This window comes from Aspergillus eucalypticola (assembly GCF_003184535.1).
Source record: "Aspergillus eucalypticola CBS 122712 chromosome Unknown BO83scaffold_29, whole genome shotgun sequence".
NCBI classification, from domain to species: domain Eukaryota; kingdom Fungi; phylum Ascomycota; class Eurotiomycetes; order Eurotiales; family Aspergillaceae; genus Aspergillus; species Aspergillus eucalypticola.
The window spans coordinates 62,234-76,306 of record NW_020290303.1 but is presented as its reverse complement, the minus strand read 5'-3'; the positions used below and the strand labels follow the sequence as shown (position 1 = coordinate 76,306).

General features: G+C 49.3%; 4 protein-coding genes across 4 annotated transcripts; 2 read left to right on the top strand and 2 right to left on the bottom strand.

Moving 5' to 3' along the window:
- Positions 1 to 17: 17 nt before the first annotated feature.
- BO83DRAFT_411072 (cytochrome P450 monooxygenase) lies at positions 18 to 5,398 on the bottom strand. The gene is made up of 9 exons (XM_025534277.1): positions 5,160 to 5,398; positions 4,042 to 4,878; positions 3,342 to 3,978; positions 1,908 to 2,185; positions 1,541 to 1,851; positions 1,407 to 1,487; positions 741 to 1,345; positions 502 to 684; positions 18 to 437 (listed from the first exon to the last, which is right to left on the bottom strand). Exons 1-9 carry the CDS (start codon positions 5,290 to 5,292, stop codon positions 26 to 28), a joined length of 3,477 nt encoding a protein of 1,158 aa, XP_025384135.1. The 5' UTR covers positions 5,293 to 5,398; the 3' UTR covers positions 18 to 25.
- Positions 5,399 to 5,668: 270 nt separating this feature from the next.
- BO83DRAFT_321865 (cytochrome B5) lies at positions 5,669 to 7,260 on the top strand (the record flags this gene model as incomplete). Its single annotated transcript, XM_025527870.1, has 2 exons — positions 5,669 to 5,882; positions 5,942 to 7,260. Coding segments are annotated over 2 exons (1,533 nt in total), but the record flags the coding sequence as incomplete, so codon positions are not given.
- Positions 7,261 to 8,117: 857 nt separating this feature from the next.
- Positions 8,118 to 9,176, top strand: BO83DRAFT_368511 (3-hydroxyacyl-CoA dehydrogenase family protein; the record flags this gene model as incomplete). Its single annotated transcript, XM_025529829.1, has 3 exons — positions 8,118 to 8,249; positions 8,311 to 8,946; positions 9,008 to 9,176. Exons 1-3 carry the CDS (start codon positions 8,165 to 8,167, stop codon positions 9,172 to 9,174), a joined length of 888 nt encoding a protein of 295 aa, XP_025384133.1. The 5' UTR covers positions 8,118 to 8,164.
- A 581-nt stretch (positions 9,177 to 9,757) lies between these two features.
- On the bottom strand, positions 9,758 to 13,371 carry BO83DRAFT_453652 (uncharacterized protein; the record flags this gene model as incomplete). Its single annotated transcript, XM_025536918.1, has 7 exons — positions 9,758 to 9,996; positions 10,031 to 10,085; positions 10,155 to 10,559; positions 10,639 to 11,065; positions 11,208 to 11,599; positions 11,673 to 12,734; positions 12,913 to 13,371. 7 exons carry the CDS (start codon positions 13,366 to 13,368, stop codon positions 9,758 to 9,760), a joined length of 3,036 nt encoding a protein of 1,011 aa, XP_025384132.1.
- Positions 13,372 to 14,073: the final 702 nt, after the last annotated feature.

Here is a 14,073-nt window from a genome sequence, read left to right as displayed (position 1 = left end):
GAAGGTAACTTTTGATAGCATAAAGTCATGTTCGAGTCCACGTATCCCAAAAATTAAATATCGAAGCTTCATCCATTAGCAGATCAACAAAATCGTCCGCCGAGATATCGTTATAACCAGGTGCATTGAAGGCTCCGGTTTCCGCAGTCCCTGCAACTTCACCAGCCCCTTCCAACCGCGAGGTATCGGTTGGATCATTATTTACGTCAGTATCATGGAATCCTAACAAAGCAGTCTCTGTGTTCTCTGGGAAGAGCAGCTGAATGGCCTTTGCGAAGATGGCGCGGTAAATGGACGCAACGGTGTATGTTTTCTGGAGTTCTTCCATGACCATCATGCACATGCTAAGTTTGTTGAAGCGGAGGCGCTTGGACAAAGAATTGCCGATCTTGCAGTTGAGGAGGTTTGTTTGCATTGCTGGGACGAGGAGGGGAGGCCTTTTGACCCACAATGGTCAGTAAAGTGCTTATTCTACATCAAAGGCGGACAAGATTTACGTACGTCATGGGCCCCGCAAATTCAAGCAGGCCATCTTGAGCAATAGCTTCGACGACGGTATTTGTGTGAGAAGCTGCTGCGTCGGCCTTCAGTCGCATACGATGCTGCCAGCTTTCTTTCTCACCTGGGTCGAGGTCTTCCGGCAACGTTGTGGTGAATGGACGATAGAATGTTCCCGCAAGCGCACTGAATAGTTATCTATTAGTCTAGAATCTTGTACGGTACAGGGGCTCGCGTCTCACTGATAGTGCAACTGAAGGTGATAGATGCTGAAAATAGCCACACGAGATAAGCTTGGATTGTCTTGTTCTGGAATTGTGCATTGGGATATCCTATTTTCCATGTCCTTGACGTCTTGTAGAGACGGCCTAGGCTTTCTTGCCTGGTAGTGCATGCTAATCACATCGCCTAGCATAGCGCTGATTTCCACGTACTTGACCCAATGATTGGCCAATTCTTCCAGATTCTCTGGTAAGTAGGATGTCACTTGTGGAGACAGGCGTATAACATCGCTCAGAATATCGTTGACAGACGGCTTTGGCGTATCGCAGTCGTGGAGGTTGATCCGCAACGGTCTGCCCAGGGTCAGACTCAACCATCGGTCGCGCGAAAAGCAAGTCCACCATAATCTTCGCCAGAGGTGTCGCTGGCGATCCGTGATCGAGGAATTGTAAGTGGACAGATCAGGATCTCGATGAAGGCCTAACATTTGACAAAAGCTGATGGCAATGCCCATCCAGTACCATGGTTGTGTGTGTTCGTCGGCTTCGGAATGCCAGAACGCCATCAGCAACGATGCTTGCAGTAGAATGATCTTATCCATTTCTCCCCCGTGATTGTACATGCACTTTTCATTGGCCAGTTATCAGCAAGTGGAGTCTAGTGATCCTCATCAGATAAGCACTCACGTTTGCTCGAGAGTACATCGCCGCCTTCATTTCTTTCCGCGATCCGTACCCTTCCTGCTCGTATACATCGGGAGCAATAAACTGCAAATTTCTGTCAGTTGAGCTGCAAGCTGAGCTTCCAGTGCGATCCCTACATTCGACGCCACGAAAAAGATGCACCATAATATCAAGACATTGTTTTCCGGTAATCGGCCGGTGCGGTGGTGTTCGAGAATCACGTCTGGTTCAAGTATCGGCATGATCGGATGTACGTGATGGAAGTAGGCTCGCAAAAGACTCTCGCATGTTGCTGAGCCCGGCATTGTAAATACACCCTTGCTTTCGAGGTGCTTCTTATCCTCCTCCGCCAGATGAACAGCTGGACTCGACGGCACGAGGAAATGTCTCGACAGCGACTGGTCGGAGAAGCATATTTCCAAAGCAGATGTTGGCCCAGTTCCTGCTCCTATAAAAGGAATTAGTGTGTAACAGGCTGGTGCTCGCAGTGAGTTGAGTCCTTACCGGAGTAGAAAGGCACTCTGCCGGCTCTTTGAGGCTGACCCAACGCAGCGGCGGCAATTTCGAGTCCATACCGCTCCTCGCTTTCTGCATCATTGGGCAGCAAAGGTGTGCCCCTTCTGGATACGGGATCGGTCGCGTATTGATGTATCGTCTCTCGGGCATAATCGGGAGCAGGAGACGAGATAACCTGGGGACGGGTTGCGCGGCTCACACCCGGCAGGACGTTGTTCGAAGGGGTATGAGGCTGCTGAACTCTAGATGTCCGAGTGCGGCGAAGCCTGAAAAAGAACTCTCAGTCAGTCCGGCATCCAAATATGATGATAAAGTCGCGCCCACCTTTCCTGTCTTTTCGGATCCACGATACATTGTGTGTTATCCTGTGCACACCCGATGCAAGGAATACCGGTAATGTTAAGACTGCATCTCACTTTGCGAAGTCTGCAGGTCTCACAGGCAATTGTCGATCGCTGGTGGCGCCTGGGCGTTGATTTCTGTTGGTTGGTGGGCATTCTAGCGTCTGATTATCAAGGATCTATCTGGTGTCTGCGGTCATCCGAGGAAGCTGTGGTTGTGGCTGGAATCTTGATGTATCAGGCAGAGACTAACCTCGGAAGATTGCTGAAATCGCACGCAATCCGATTGGAGGATATGTTTCCGCTGTGGGGACAAGCTCGGCATGCCGAAAACAGGCCGGGGCTCGGGAATCTCGGCATGTCAAATCATGGCATCCGCTATTTGGGCTCCACCTATGGTCCAGCACACTCTTCATCGAGCCGTTCTTGTACTATCGCTAACAGCAAAGTACCATAGCTTTGTACATCTACTCGTATTACCTAAAGTCTTTCAGTTGTACCTCTCCTTGAGTTACACCCTTCATGGTGAGTCGATGTCTCCTTGGTTGAGGTTGTGATTACTAGTACTGACATAGGGTTAACCTGGTAGTTAGCCTATACGTCGTAGAGGGCTATTAGCAAAGAGGCTGTTGGGGTATTCGTAGCTGACTGTTGGATGTTGATCCTGAATCAGGACCTACGACGGTATTGTCAGGTAACTAGATATATATCTACATATAGCCATGTGTACGTATGAGTAAAGAACATTTATTAACAAACTAAGGAAGGAAAAAACAGATCTTCAATGTAATCGACTTAGTTAATGCTGCCTAAGTCAGATTTCAAAAACACCCCCACCTTCTTAAATGTAAAGTCTAAAACAACCATTCAAGGGAAACGGGATATAGTGCTTGTCAAATTGCATACATTCTATGTGGGAAGTCATCTAGCTATATACAGCCACACTATCGTGGGTACAGCTCGTCCATGGCGGCGAGCTTGGCCTTCTTTGCTTCAACGGCGTTCAGGGCTACAGAGATTCTATGCTTCTGTTGGCATCGACTTTGGCGGCCATTTCACCCGCCGTTCTGCGCGTACGTACAGATTGTTGGGCCTGATCAGCTGAAACATGGGATCATACTCGATAGGCCCATTGTCCTCCAAGGAGAACTTATAGCGGTAGACCAATTTGGGCAAGAAGACCTTGACCTCTTGGAGTGCAAAGTTGAACCCAATACACATGCGCGGGCCCGTTGCAAAAGGAATATATGCCGCCTTGTGCCTGGACTTTACCTCCTCGGTGTCCCAGCGGTCGGGGTTGAATCGAGCAGGGTTGTCCCAAAGATCAGGATGGTTGTGAATATGGTGCAGTGCTGGCACTATAACTGACTCTTTGGGCAGCCTGTACCCTCCAGGTAAGACCAGGTCAACCTTTGCTGTTCGGCCCGGCTGGAAGGATGGATTGTGGCGGCGTTGCGTTTCTTTGATATATTTATCAAGGAACTCTAATCCGTCGGTGAAATCAGCCGTAATTTCGGTATTTTCGTCGAATCCATGATCCACTAATTCTTGAAGAAGGCGTTCTTGCATGCCTGGATACACACAGAGACCGTAAATGAGCCAGGATAGGAGAGAGCTGGTGGTAGTGAAACCAGCGGCAGTGGCAACAACTAGTGCCCAGGTTAGACTTGACTTTGGCAGCTTCTCGCCCTTGTTGTCAGTCGCACGAATGGCATAGTCTGCTACGGGTCAGCTTTCTCCTATCGTTTGACATGCTACTAAAAATCAACGATTGTACCTACCAACCATGTTGTCTGCTTTTAAAGCAGCATCCTGCAAAGGCAAATCCTCGTGACCTCCCCGGGAAGCCGCCTCCATTGACTGCGCAACCATGTCCTCGATGCTGGTTTTCAAGCTTCGGAGTCGTTTTGGGTCGCCAAATGGCAATCCAGCATACCAATTACCCATAGATGTAACCTTCTTATTGAGAGAAAGCAGTTCAGCAATGTTATGGACCATCTCATGAACTGGAGCATCCGGTGCTTCAAAATGCTGAAAGTCGAGCCCTAGAACGAGCTTCCCAACCGCCTGAGAACCCAGCTTGAGCATGTACTGGTACACGTTCCAAGCCTCGTCCTGTTCATCCAGCGCGTCAAAAACCTTGAAAGAGTCTTCAACTGTCTTCTGCATCGTTGGGGCGTAGTGTCGGACCGCCTTCGGGCCCAAGGCAGGAGGCAAGAACTTGTGAGTGACTCTCCATTCTTCGGTATCAGTGTCTCCAAGGAAAATGCCAGCAGAGGGGGTCTTAAGCCCCGCCAAGGGGTGCGCTTCATTGATCTTCTTGGTAAAGAAATCCGACTCGGCAAAAACAATCGCTGCTATTCTTGGATCATTGGTCTGGTAGGTCACGCGACCTAAGTTATTTGTTTTCACAATGGGGCCATATCGTTCAAAGAGTCGCTGATGGTTTCCGAGATGGTCCGGGTAAACTTCGAAAAAGGTGCCGACGAAAGGTAATTCCCTGGGACAAGGAGGGTCGCGCACGGCGTGTCCATCGATTGTGAGGGGTACAGGACCAGGTGCTGCCAGCACCTCTGAGAGCTCATTCAAGACAGCTTTGTCCCCTTGGAAGCCAATTCCTACGCATTAAACGTTAGTAAAAGAACGGACTACTGTGAGGGTGACGCTACCGCCACAGTAACCAGGCTGCCCCCACACCAGGCTTCGCTCTTGGCACAGCGCCTTTGCCCACTTTCAGGTAAGATTTGTTCCTTACAAGGTGAGACTTGTCTGTGGTACATGCCGAAATCTCATCTTATAAAAAGCAAATCTTGCCTAATAGAAGGTGTGGCATGAGCGATGGCTGGTATGGATTTAGCCTGGCCGCTGTGGCGGTAGCCCTGCGGCAGGGGCTACCAACCACTTGGCTCAACGATTGCAAAGTGTGCGGCAATCAAATGTTTCAAATCATCAACATTTGCGGAAGAATCGAACTGAATTTCTCTTGCAGACGTTGGGCTTTCCCCCAGAAGATAGAACGTTTGCGAAGGCATTGTTGATACTGTGGTTGTCCGGCTGATGTTCTACAAATCTGAGTCTTGCACAGCATGATGACAGTTATATATCTTCGCAACGACAAGGCACCCCGCAGACATCCTGATGCTCGGTCAATTTCTGCTCGACCCACATACAGTCCAAGCCCTCAAGCAGTAGTGCAGATGTACTGTAAAGGTTTGCATATCGCGTGGCATGATTGTTCCTCGGAAGGGTCTGTCACCATCCGAGGTTCGGAGCTGATGAACGGATAAATGGCCAGACCGGCAAGCTCTTCCTCGGAATGGTGAACGCCAACTACGGTGAACGCCAACTATTGTGGTAGTATCCACAGTGACAGTTTATGTTTTGCAACCGTGGGATTAGGTATGTTTCAGAAGTATTCGCATACAAATAGAACCGCAGGTCATCACTCTTAAAGCGCATCCAATTCGCTGTCCAGCGCTAGAAGCATTTACTTCTGCACACGCCCGTCACCACATTTGTCACAATCTGAATATTGCAATCACCACGATGAAGACATTCTCCTTGGAGGAGGTTGGCTCACACAATAGCAAGACCGATTTGTGGGTTGCCATCCACGGAAAAGGTGAGTGTTCAAGTTATCTGAACATTCGTGCTGTCAGCACACTAATGTGCTGAGCTTAGTGTACGATGTCACAAGCTATGTAAAGGATCACCCTGGCGGTGCCGATCTCCTGATTGATGTTGCTGGCCAAGATGCGACGGCGGCATATGAAGACGTGGGCCATTCAGAGGATGCAAATGAGATTCTGGAATCCTTCCTGATCGGGTCATTGAAAGATGCGGTGGAATACAAGGCTCCTACAGCTGTTAGACTTATCCGGCCAACATCGGTGTCATCACCTGAAAAGAAGGATGGTTACAATGCTACTCGTACTGTTGGTCTCACGGTTGGCTCGGTTGGCTCGCTTTATCTTGCGTCCAAAGCTTTCAGACCACAGCTCAGCCTTCATCATCTAGCTGAGATTCTTCCCAGCCTGCCGTCCCTGTCATCAATCAGGTTGTCTTTATCCCTACCTCATGGAGGCTTTGCTACTGGAGCAGCCGCCACAGCCTGTATCTGTGCTGTACTAGGCGGCATGGTCGCTTCTCGCCTTGCGAAGCTCACGGAGATTGAGTCGGGTTTCACGAAATACCCACCACGAATTAAAAGAAAGACTATACACAGGCCAGACCCTCACCTCGTCCCTGGCTTCCTTCAACCGAAAGAATATAAGAGCTTACCACTCGTGGAAAAGACACTGCTCGCCCCCAACGTCTATCGATTCGTCTTTCAGCTTCCTCGGAAGGGGGATGTGGTTGGTCTGCCTATCGGACAACACGTCGCCATCAAAGCAACCGTCAACGGCCAATCCGTTTCGCGATCATACACCCCGACGTCAAACAATCTTGACTTGGGTAGACTGGAGTTGGTTATCAAGTGTTACGCCGATGGCTTGCTCACAGGCCAGTACCTTGCCAACCTCAGTGTCGGTGACAAAGTCCTCTTCCGTGGGCCCAAAGGCGCGATGCGATACACGAGAAATCTCTGCAAAAAGATAGGCATGATAGCTGGTGGCACGGGGATCACACCTATGTTCCAGCTTATTCGCGCAATCTGTGAAGACGACAAGGATACCACCGAGATCTCTCTTGTTTACGCCAACCGTACGGAAGATGACATTCTCCTGCGAACAGAGCTGGAAGCATTTGCATCTGCGTATCCAAGATCGCTGAGAATATGGTACATGTTGGATCACCCTCCGAATGACTGGCAGTATGGCAAGGGCTACGTGACGCCCGATGTGATGCGTGAAAAGCTCCCTGAGCCTGGTCCAGATACTAGGATCATGCTTTGTGGTCCTCCCGGCATGGTCAATGCTGCCAAGAAAGGTTTGGCAGGTCTAGGATTTCAAACACCAGGAGCGGTGGCAAAAATGACGGATCAAATCTTCTCTTTTTAGAACGCTCTCTTTAGCACTTATCCTGTATTCGTGCCCATTAGACTTGTGTATATAAAATCTATTTAGATCATACAAATTATTCGGCTTCCCTCATAACTCAATTTGAACCCGCTTGTCGGTTCAGATTTTTACTGATAGAGGCGTGCGGCTTTGAGAACTCATTATTAGATTAGAATCATGCATGTTAACCTCACATAAACAAAGCCACGGCCGACTCTACTAGAGCGTGAGACAATAATGTTAGAGACAAAAACAATCTTACTCTATTCCCACACTCGAAGAAAGTTATCTTGGTGAGGCATTGAAGACATAGTAGTGCCAAAATCAGACTAACTTGAATTTTTAGCCTTACCGTAACAAGTAGGAGTATGCGTGTACCTTTTCCTTGAAGGTGCCCACTTACCTTGGCTGAATTTCTCCGAGGTGAAAAGTGTCGGCATGCCGAGCGCCCCCGAATTAGATCCGTCCCCGCCAATCGGAACGCAGGAGCCGGGACGTCTTTCCGAGGTAAACATCCCGTCTAGACCCGCCGCAGCGGTAATGTTATCGAGGATGGAAATACGAAAGCAAGGCACCATGGAACACTCAGGTGCATCAATGCATCAATTTGAAACAGCGATGTTCAAAAGATCCGAGGATAGGCAAAGCTGCCTTATCAAGGAACACCCTCGGTGGTGCAGAAGCCACGGATGACTCGGGACACACTTGATGGATGTAGAACCAGACATTGCCATTCTTGGAGAAGGAGTGGATTCGGTGATGCATCAGATTTGCTTTAAAAGATGAAAGCGCCCTTTCCATAGGTTACGACGAGCTCTCTGGATATACAATAGATTCTAACTTTACATTCACTCGAATCGAAACATCAAACCAAGAGGACCATACTCCAACCATACCTGCAACAATGACTCCAACCTGGCAACCACCTAAGGAGTACCGGGAACGTCCTGTAGCAGTTCTCGGTGGTGGCGTTTTAGGACGTCGTATTGGTAGAAGACCCTGACCTCCAGGCTGACAAACAATGCATGACACAGCTAACCATCTTTCCAGCTTGCATCTGGGCATCAGCAGGCTACAACGTCCACGTCCGTGACCCAAGCCCCCAGCAGCGCGCAGACTGCATCACCTACGTAAATGAGAATGTCGCCTCATATGCAGTACACACAGCAGCGAGCCCCGGCCCCATCACAGCATTTGAGGATCTGGCACAGGCGATAGAGAATGCGTGGCTTGTCATAGAGTGCGTTCCTGAGGTACTCCAACTCAAGATCGACACCTTCGCAGAGCTAGAGAAACATGCTCCGACAGACTGCATTCTGGCAACCAACTCATCCTCCTATCGCTCTTCAGAAATGTTGGACAAGGTATCAGTCGCAACGAAGACGCGTATCATGAACATGCACTACTACATGCCTCCACAGGTCATGGTTGTGGAACTGATGACGGATGGATTCACAGAGCCATCAATTCTTCATTTCATGGCTGAGCGCTCGAAAGAAGTGGCGACCAAGCCTTACATTGCGAGGAAAGAATCTACTGGATTTATTTTCAATCGTTTATGGGCTGCTGTCAAGCGCGAGGCCCTTACCATTCTGGCTGAAGATGTTTCGACGCCGAGCGAGATTGACTCACTATGGACTGAGATGTTTGTGAAGGGAGGGACGCTGCCTTGCAAGATGATGGATGGTATGCCTTACCCTGTACACTACCAACTCTACAGTTTATGCTGATTATTTTATTGCTACAGCTGTTGGACTTGACACCGTGGCTTTCATCGAAAAGCACTATATTGCTGAACGAGGTCTCGGTTCTGAGAAGACCGTCGATTTTCTCCAAATGAACTACCTTGATCATGGCAAACTTGGAAATAAATCATCCAAAGGAGGGCTTTATCCGCCCGCGGAAGAGAAATAAGCTGCAACTGTTGTTTTAGTCTCGCTGGCTAGATCTAAAGTACTTGACCTCTAGTTGTGATATTAATATCTGCTTCTATGGCTGGAATTTAGCGAGTACAGATGCTATGAGTAATATCCTAACGCCATAGTGGATAGTTTAGCTAAAGTATCTTATCAATTAGTCACTGTGGCCGAGTGGTTAAGGTCAGACTCGAAATCTGATACGTTCGCATATTCTGACGATTCATATCTTCTTTTGTCTTGTTTTTGTTTTTTCTTCCCGCAAATTATCTTGCTATTCATCAACATGGTTGCTTTCAGTTGAGTGATTGACTTGTTACGGCTTCATTCTCATTTTCGCGGGTGATGAGGTGGGACCAGAATTGTTGCTTGACATTTCTGTACCCCAACTAGTACCTGAAACTCTACATATGCTTGGCAGTAAGCACTTAGTCGATAACCACTGGACTCGCTTCATGAGGATGATTAACCAATTATCCCACAACTAACTCTCACCATCACTGATCTCTAGGCCCCTTCCCCAACTCCCCAATAGCCCACTTCCCGTTTCCATACGTATCAGTATACCTCCACGACATCCACTAACCAACCGAAACCGGGGGATATTTAACACCTTGTTCACCCTCACAGCCAGGAAAGCAACGAATCGTATAGTCCGGATTCCCGAAGAAGAAGGAGAAGAAGAAGAAGAAGAAGAAGGGCACGCTAATTTTATCCTTACCAAGATAGCGGTCATTCTTTGTTGAGGCATCTGCCGGAGTAGGCGTAGTTACGTGCCTGGTGCTCAGGCCGCCCACAAACGACCTCTTGCTTTGTTTTGCTAGAGCACCTAGATAGCTACTAATTCAACTCACTCTTTTGCTGCAATTCGCGTGCGTTCGCTTGCTTTTTCGTTCTTTCGTTGCTTTGCTAGTAATCTCGCGCCTCAACATTCTTCCTTCGCATTATATACGCACATCGCTCTCAGCATCCACACACCCCAAAGTATCTCGGAAACGAGATTACCTCCCTAACCGACCCAGCCCCAGTCAAATACTGCAAAAGTCGCTCAAAGCCAATCCCAAAGCCCCCGTGCGGCGACGTTCCCCACCGGCGCAAGTCGGCGAACCATTCCACCGACTGAAGTTCCTCCCCAGAATGGAGGTAAGGATACGGCTTTGCATCAACAGGGGCATTCCGTTCTGGCACAGGGCCGGGCTTCTGCCCCCGTAGGAACCGTTTCTTGCGCATAGTATCAATCAATATATCTAGGCGGTGTTCCCTCAGGCCACCGCTGCACACCTCCCCGATCCCTGGTAAGAGCAGATCGAAAGACCTGGTGGTCTGGTCAGGAGGGAGGTCCTGACCGGGAGGTATTTCGCATATATCCTTGGCAGATCTGTCCTGTGCATGCTTCGAGAACACGGAACAGTGCCAGGGCCAAGGATGACTTCCCAGCTCCAGTTCGTCCGGCTATACCTACGCGCTGGTAAATTTCTACCCTGAAGGTGACATTATGTAGTGCTGGCTCTATGTCAGGTGCATATTGTACTGATAAGTCCCTGACTTCGAGTGTTCCATCGTAGGGCCAGCCGGCAGGGGTGGGATTGCCACCGTCGCTCTCGGTCTCCATATGGCAGTACTCAAGGAATCTTTCCACACTGTGCAGATCAAGTTCCAAAGACGCATAACTGCGAATCCTAAATGATATCGACTGAGTGAACTTCAGGGTGGAATTAATGGCGAACCTGGCAATTGACGCCTCGACCTCAAGAAAAACCACAGCAGCCGCGCAAATTGCAGTAAAGACAGCCCCAATCATATCCAACCGGACAGCTAGCCACTGATTAAACAGCCAACTGTGCCATTTAGTACGTGCGCGACGATATAAGCGCTGTCGGGAACTGTTCCTGATAGACACGAGCTTTCCCGAATGCCCGAATCGTCCACAAAACGGCCATGCACGACTCGAGGTGGTCGTAAATCGGACTGCGAGCCACGCTGTCAAGTCGCTTTATCTGTCGCGCAGCTACCAAGTACCAATTGGCACACCTAGCGGTAATTAGCCCCAGAATAAAGCTGGAAATAAGTGAGAGTGGGTTGATGATCAGGCTTGGATATACAGCCATCAGGACATCCATTCCGTAAGACAAAATGGCTCGCATGTCGTCTCCTAGTTGAGAGTCCACGAGATTAAAGTCATCTGAGAAACGGTTGAGTATTCGTCCAAGAGGCACTGTGTCAATCCAACGCAGGGGCATCCGGAGGACTTGGTGGAGAAAGCAACGAAAAAGAACCTCCGAAGCCCTTAAAGAGCCGATCATCGCGAAGTAACTGCGAGTTGCACCGACTGTGCACACTAGCACAGACAAGGTAATGTAGATTTTGGCGTAGTATGACACATTGTATTTCTCATCTGATGCTTGGCTGTGGAAGGATTGGCTCTATTTTCCAAGCCACCAGGTCTGTGAGAGCATGAGTACAGTTTCTGTTTTGACCTGGGAACTAGGAACTTACCCTGCTCAACATGAGTACGCTATAGCTTAGAAAGGCCATCACTAAGCACATCCAGTAGGAACGAGTGCCACTCTGCTGGATATAATCTTGCAGGACGGTCCATCTGACAGCTCCTTTCTCCCTAGTCTCTTCGACTATGAACTTTCGGGACGATCTGACGGTCGCGTCGTTATCGGAGCTGCTGTGGCTGACTCCCTTTACGAAGGGCTTCATATCTAGATGATCCGTCCAACTGTCATCCACCTCGTCCTGTGTTTCTGGGTTCGCGACGGGATTGAAGTGTGCGGTAGCCCCATTAACGTGCACTATGCCTTGAGCATGATCCCGGCATAAGGACACATGATGAGTTGCGAGAATACGCGTCCTATCCCGTGCAAGTGGCCCAGCCAGAGCATAGTGGCATAAATGGGCAGCCGTGTGTACATCAACGGAGCTGAATATATCATCCAAGAGCAGAACCGTTGCTCTGGAATACAGCGCTCGGGCTAAGCAAAGACGGGCTTTTTGCCCACCGCTCAGATTAACTCCGTTTGGACCCAGCTGAGTCTCGTCCCCATCCACCATGGCTTGCAGATCTGACTCCAGTGCACATGCAAAAATCACTTGCGTATACCTTCGAGCGTCAAACGGCAAGCCAAACAAGACATTATCTCGGATGGTAAGAGCCTCTATCCAAGGCGTTTGTGCGACGTAGGCGATGGTATCTTCTAAGAGCCACTCATGGTACTTTTCAGATATAGGGGTCCATTCTCTTCCAGTTGGGGTTTTGACCGTACCGTTGAGAATGTCACACTCTCCCAACATTGCCGCCAACAGAAGGCTCTTGCCAGCACCCGTGGGCCCCGTAATCAGGGTCAGGCAGTTTCGTGGAATACTCATATTCGCGTTTCTCAGAACCTCTGCATTGTAGCCACTGCTTCCTCGCCATGTCAACGAAGCTTCACAAAAATCAATACTTCTGGAAGGCAAAACAGCTGGTAAATGTTGAAGTGTATCCAAGTACTCGGAGAGACGCTTGGCGCTGCGTATACAGTTAGAACCAGCAGTGACCACACTGGGGCACTGCATTGAGTGAATTTTGCACGGTGTTGAGGATTGACATAGCGGTAAACGCTGTGGCCGGCGACAGGCTTCCATGTAGCAGTGAGTACACTGTCAGCAGCACGGTTGACAGGACCGTTGGGGTCAATAGATAGAACGACATCAAAACGAGATTCCACTGGAAGGCTTATCTTTGCACTTCCAGCTCTCCCGCGCGTAATGCATTGATTTTTTCTTCCCATTGCTCTTCCGTGGCAGAGAACTTGATTTGACGAATGCCATGAAGAGCTTCCGTGACAGAGGCAAGTTTGCGATCACGATAGTCCATCAGTTCCTTCTGAGATCGGGAATACCGCTCGATCGCATAGTTGTTCAATGGCCAAGATATGAATAGGATCAGAATGCTGACGAAAAGGCTTTGCCAACCGACAAGCCTTATAAGAACCACGGAAGATATCAGAAGTCGCAGCGGTGTCTCATAGACCGAGAAAGAGTTCGAAACAATATCGGAAACACGCTTCACATCCACTGCCATCAGATTTGTTAGGTTTCCGGAGCATTGCTTGCTTCCCATGCTGCCATCCTCCGAATCTGCAGACCGGCCTGTGCCGGGGAAGCTGTCAAAAGTGACTGCTTCATCAAAGAGTGCAACCATAAGATGGTTCTGCAAGCGGAGTGATAATGATCGATACGAGATCCAGCATCTTCAGTGGTCTAATACCGCTGATACTACAAGTGGGAGGCACAGGCCAAGCACATATACCCAGGCACCAGATCCTCTGTTATCCTCTTCTATAGAACGCAGAAGACCGAATAGAGCAGCTTGTGGGGCGAAACCCAAAGCAACGCAAGCGACTGTCAACAATGCCAGACTTGGCAGTGTTTTATAGGCAAGATGCCACACAGTGCTTATGAACTGCTGCTTGCTGGTGTGTAATCCATCACTCTGCTTGACAGAAAATGCGCTTCGTAGACCTATGGCACTGTACTCACTCGGGACCTGGGGAAGGTCTCCAACTTCGAGTGAGCCCGTTCGATTGGCAGTATATAGAATGGGCCCTGCCCAACTGAACGTCACACGACCAACAAAACCGGCGCTGCCTTCCCGGTCAAATTCTCGTCCTTCTGGAAGATAGTCATATGGACCAGAAAGCCAGAGCCTCCTGAAGGCACTTGGAAGGAATCTCCATAACCTCATCTTCCGTTGCCTTCCTTGTAGTGCACTTTCCTCGGAAATGACTCCGCCTGGTATCTGTCTTGCCGATAGCAGTGGGTAGCGGGACGAAATGCAGGAACAAACACGGTAGGCACTCAGTATCTATGCTAGGTGGTTTGTGATAGGAGAAGGCGTATAATCGAG